Consider the following 6000-nt stretch of genomic DNA (forward strand, 5'->3'; position numbering starts at 1 on the left):
AAGGCAACCTACAGAATGGGAGAAAATATTTGCAAATAATGTGACCAAAAATGGGTTAATGTCCAAAATATGTAAGTAGCTCATACAACTCAATATTAAAAAAAAAAACAACAGCCCAATCAAAAAATGGGCAGAAGACTTAGACATTTCTCCAGTGAAGACATACAGATGGCAAAAAGGCACATGAAAAGATGCTCAACACCACTAATTATTAGAGAAATATAAATCAAAACTACAATGAGGTATCATCTCACACCTGTCAGAATGGCCATCATCAAAAAGACTACTAATAATAAATGCTCGAGAGAGTGTGGAGAAAAGGGAGCCCCTTCTACACTGTTGGTGAGGATGTAAGTGATATCATATATTTGTCTTTCTCTGTTTTGACCTCAAATTTAAGTTATTTGGTCTTGTTCTGGGAAAATTCCATTGGTGTTTTGATAGCAGTTTCATTGACTCTGTAGATTGTCTTGGGTAATTATGGTCATTTTAACAATATTAGTTCTTTTCAATCCAAGAGCATGGTATTCCATTTATGTCATCTTCAGTTTCTTTCATCAGTGTCTTATAAATTTTTAAGTGCAAATCTTGTACCTCCTTGGTTAGATTTATTCCTATGTATTTTATTCCTTTTGATGAGATTGAAAATGAGACTGTTTTCTCAATTTCTGATAGTTTGTTGTTAGTGTATAGAAAAACAACAGATTTCTGTATATTAACCTTGTATCCTACAACTTTACTGAATTCATTTATTAGTTGTAATAGTTTTCTGGTGACATCTTTAGGATTTTCTATATGTGGTATCATGACCTCTGTGAACAGTTACAGTTTTACTTCCTTTCAAATTTAGATTCCTTTTATTTCTTTTTTTTTGTCTGATTGTTGTGGCTAGGACTTCTAACACTAGGTTGAATAAAAGTGGCAAGAGTGGGCACTCTTGTTCCTGATCATAGAGGATATGCTTTCAGCTTTTCACTATTGAGTATGATGTTAGCCGTGGGTTTATATATGTTCTTTGTTATGTTGAAGTATGTTCCCTCTATATATCCACTTTGTTGAGACTTTTTATCTTAAATGTTGAACTTTGTCAAATGCTTTTTCTGCATTTATTGAGATGATCATATGATTTTTATCCTTTATTTATTAATGTGGTATATCACATTGACTGATTTGTGGATGTTAAACCATCCTCGCATCCCTAAAATAAAGCCCACTTGATCATGGTGTTATGTCCTTTTTGTATGTTGTTGAATTTAGTTTGCTGATACTTTGTTGAGGATTTTTGCATTTATGTTCATCAGGGATATTGGCTGTGATTTTCTTGTGGCACCCTTGCCTGGTTTTGCCTTTAAATAGTGATTTTTCCTTTCTGTCACCAACCTTACTTTTCTGTGTAATAAACTTCTCTATTAGAGAGAGAGAGAGAGTGTGTGTGTGTGTGTGTGTGTGTGTGTGCGCGCGCACGTGTGCATGCACACACATGCATGCACATACAATTCAAAACCCTAGCCTCCTCAGTAAATTTTTATACACATATACATTTCCTCTAACTAAATTGGAATCTCTAGGAATGCCATATATTTTATTTTATAAATATTTTATTTAGTCTCAGAGCCTAACATAGTGTCTGATCTTTAGTTAATACTAAGTAAAAGTTTGTTGACCATGGCTTTATTACCTTATTTCTAAAGTTAGTGATTATGACAGATGCTTGGATAAATCTTCTATAATTTTTGAATCGAATTTTTATACTTCTAAGTGGAGCAATTTTATCTCTACACCCTAAGCCATTACATATTGTCACTAGCTGCTGACTATTTTTGTCCTGTCACCTCAGATATCTAAAACCAGAGTACCATAAAATAAAAATACCTCCAGTTTTCCCTCTGAAACTGCATTTTAGTGATGCTGTCCTTCTTTAAGCCACAACCTGAGAATCATCTTTGTATCAGCTTTATTCCTCACTACCTCCCTACCCCCAGTATACACCAGTCAGCAAAACTTGTATGTCTTCAAAGAATTACATTTTGCTCCATGCTTCAATACAGGATGACAGGATGTTCTGGCAGATAGAATTTTTTTTAATCTATTGAAAATGTCTTATATGAAGTGTAATAGTAGATTTTATTGTGTTCAAGGAGGAAATGACATATTTATTTAATAAACCCTTTGCTTTCTTTTCCTCAGATTGATGCCTCATCATTTACTATGACATTTTTTGGTCAAGGATACAGCCAAGGATTTGGTACTGATAAGAGCAAACCAAATATCAGAATTTGTACTCAGGTGAAAGGACCAGGTATTTCACAAATGACTTAAGAACGCTTGGGAGTTTTACATTGTCTTAGCTGTACAGTGGTGTACTACTACTACAGTATATGCTTTTTTAAAACTTGTTTGTTTTAGAAATAAATTTGCACAAATTAACTAATAATGATAAATGATTCTCTCAAAAGAAGGATTGAAATTATTGGCATATTTCAATTTTATTATTGTATTCTTCCCTCTGGTTTTCTTTTTCAGTATGATTCAGTAATTCTGAATGGAATTTTTTAAATATTAAGAAGACAAGGGGCTGATTGATATTTATCTATTCTAGTCTCATACTCAAGGGTTACTGTAAAGCAGTACAATTATAACATAAATCAAAGCTGTGATTCAAGGTTTCTTTGGAGTCTGTGATCACCCTGACATTGCTTGTAAAGTGTGTGTGCACATGTGCATTTTCATGGGGAGGGTAAAAGTTTTGATAGGTTGTTACAAGGAATTGTCACTCCAAAACATTCATAAATTAATGCTGTAAATTTTAGAGAACTATACAGAGACAATCCTGCTTGTGGATCACAGTATAAGTTTAGTTACCCTCGTTCCTAGTATATCACAGGGGATCTCTTTTGTAGTTTTAATCAAGCCCAGTAGTAAAGATATTTTTTTTTCAAATGTCACCTGGCTTTTTAAGATAAGTTGACTATGTTCTTATTTGACATGAATATAAACACTAATGGCCTGTTTGTTTATAGACTTTGTTTAGAGTTACTTTTAAAAATTGGACTTCTTTGAGAGTTACTCAGTTGCTTTTTTTTAAGAAATTGAGTCCTTTTTTAAAGTGAAGTTTAGTATATTTGATCGATAAAGATCAGTTTAGTGTATGAAAGAGAAATAAGAAACCTAGGATCATTGGTAACAGTGTGGACCTGAGCCGGCTGCCTGAATGTGATTCTAGCTCACCCACTGCCTAACTTTGTGCATTTGGATGAGCCGCCTAACCTCTCACTGTCTTAGTTCCCTAATCTCGAAAATGGATGTAAAATAGCACTTACCTCATATAACTGTTGGGAGAATTAAATGAGTTTAATAGATTTAAAGCACTTAATACAGTTCCTAATACTTAGTAAGTTCTATATAAATGTTATATTTGTTACTGTGCGAACAGAGTATGTAATGAGGAAATTCTGTATACCTATACTTAGGTATAAAATCTACCATTTGATTTGTGGGTCTTTTTGAATGCATATTTCATGAATACTTTCTTTCTCTTTGATCATCTGTTTCCTGCAGAAGCCGGCTATGTGGCTACCCCCATAGCCATGGTCCAGGCAGCCATGACTCTTCTAAATGATGCCTCTGATCTTCCTAAGGCGTAAGTCTGATTGTCTTCAAGTTTGAAGATACCTTTTTCACTTATGTTAAAGTTTAGCTTATTTAGGTTCGGTTTTCAGGTGTCGGGTTTGTCTATAAGCATTTACAGTACCTTTGATTAAAGATCAAAGAGGTAAACTTAAAATTGTGAGCAGGATAGTTCCTATTGACCCCTAGGAGCAGAGTAGAGGTAAATGAGAGGAGACAGAAAAGTCTGAGATCCATGTAAGTTGGCTTCAGTTCCTCCTAAAAATAACTCAGGTGCATGGTCAGCTACTCAGAAAAGGTCCCTGTAGTTGAATGGTATTGACAGGAGCCTGTAATCCGTGCTGAATGATACCCAGCTGGCAGTGGGAGCCTTGATACCAAGCATCCAGGCCAGGTAATTATCAAATGGATTATCTTACTGGAGCATTTAGCTGTTACCCTAAAAGTAGGCCAACTCTATAAATGAGCATAGGCCCACAAGCTTAGGAACAAATAAGTTTAGGCATGACCTGAAACAATAATAAATAATAAACATAGAAATTATACAAAGTGAAACCTAATTAAAGTTTTCAAATATTTGTATGCCCTTTGAAAATATTTATCATTTTCTAAATATTAGCCATTATATTTAAAGGAACTTCTTTTCATCCAGTTTGTCTCATTTATGCTTTATTAGTAATTGATAATTAATAATTGATTTATTAATAATTAATATAAACTCGCTGACTTTATAAACAGCTTCTGCTACTTGGGTTGATAACCCTCCACATGCCCTTCGGACACACACCAGTATCATGGAAACAGTTTCACTAGTTGTTGAACCAGTCTAGACAGGTTTGCTGGGTACTAGTGTCCTCCTGAGTATTAGATACTTGCTCTTTTGGCTGATTTTAGAAACAGAACCAAAACTAGTCCATGACAGAGTCAAGAATCAGGTATTCACGAGCTCTGCGGTGATCTGACAGCTAGGCCTCTAGTAAATCGCGCTGGCAGAGGAAGGGGCTGGAGCTGGGCTCTGTGCACTGTTTTATCTTATTGTCTTTCAGGGGCGGGGTCTTCACACCTGCAGCAGCTTTCTCCAGAACAAAGTTGATTGACAGACTTACCCAACGTGGCATTGAATTTAGTGTCATTAGCAGCTCTGAAATCTAAACATTTGAAGAATTAACTGAAGTCATAAAATGCATGAATTAACAGCTTTTTAATTTGTTATTTGAAATTCTTCTATAAGCCTATCTGACTATATATGGAAAAGATTGTCAAATCTAAAATATGTACACTAAAAGCAGGAAATTGTATTTGCTTACCCTAAATTTCAAATCTTAGCTGATTTTTGTGATTTTTATTACTTGTAAGAAAAAACTATTTGACTGATTTTTTCATTGAAGAATTCATGGTCAGTTTCTATAAGTGAGCTGGCAGATCAGAGGGTGGGGTGGATAGCTCTGTCTGTGTTGCTGACAGATTCCTTGACGAAGCACCCAGGCTGGTGTTCATGTAAGAAGTTGCTGCTGCTTTCTTTGCCATGATTATCACACTTTTCCATGAGTTTCTCTACATCGAGTAGGACTTTGCCAAATGAAACTGCATTTTTGCTATTTTAGCCTAGTTTTTCACCCACCTACACTGACTGATTCTGGATTCTTACCTAAGTTGCATAATAAAGGATTATCAATTAAACAGTGGTTTTGTGTTTGAACATGGCCATGTAATTTAGTAGTGGTGGAAATATGCTTCCTAAGTGGTCTGTGTACTGCTAATAATTGGACTTGTCATTCATTTTGCCTGGTTCTGTACCTGTGGTTGTTTTTAAGGATACAGCTGGTAAGTTTCTATTACTTTTCATTGCCTAAGCAAAATTTTTTTCAATTTATTTTTTATATTTTAACCAGGTTTTCCACTGAAGCCCTAAACTAAGGTAAAAGACTTTTCCTTTGGTAATAAGCACACAATAAACACATATAAGTGTTCTGTTACATTCATTATGTAAAGAGGACAGCCACTGTCTTTATGGAATTTCTGCTGTACAGCAAGAGGAGTGACATTGATAGGAATCTTATTCATGTGCTGCCTGTACAGAAGATGAGAGGGAGATTCTTGGTGTTAGTACTGTTCACCCTAACTTTGCTTCCTCTGCCCAGGGCTGGTCAGAATCTGGTCTCAGCTGCACCCTAATTTGTGGGACCTTAGAAAACGTTTTATCATCTCTAAAATCAGGAAGATGGGCAGGAGCAACAGATGTCATGATTAACTGCATATCAGAATCACAAACAACATAGGTTCTCCAGTGAACCTCAGCAGTTTGATGCAGAAGGTCTGAAGGTTGGGCCATAGGAATCTGTGATTTAGATCTGCATTTGGGAGCTTCTGGGT

General features: G+C 35.4%; 1 protein-coding gene across 1 annotated transcript in view; it reads left to right on the forward strand.

Annotated features, from left to right (window-relative positions):
* Positions 1–5307, forward strand: part of SCCPDH (saccharopine dehydrogenase (putative)) — a 30367-nt gene extending 25060 nt beyond the window's left edge. Inside the window, exons 10-12 of the mRNA XM_006198815.2 lie at positions 2188–2299; positions 3559–3640; positions 4674–5307. Coding sequence (XP_006198877.1) covers positions 2188–2299; positions 3559–3640; positions 4674–4779 — 300 coding nt within the window. The 3' untranslated portion in view covers positions 4780–5307. The remainder of the gene's footprint in view (positions 1–2187; positions 2300–3558; positions 3641–4673) is intronic.
* Positions 5308–6000: the final 693 nt, after the last annotated feature.

Source organism: Vicugna pacos, chromosome 23 (genome assembly GCF_048564905.1).
Source record: "Vicugna pacos chromosome 23, VicPac4, whole genome shotgun sequence".
Lineage (NCBI taxonomy): Eukaryota > Metazoa > Chordata > Mammalia > Artiodactyla > Camelidae > Vicugna > Vicugna pacos.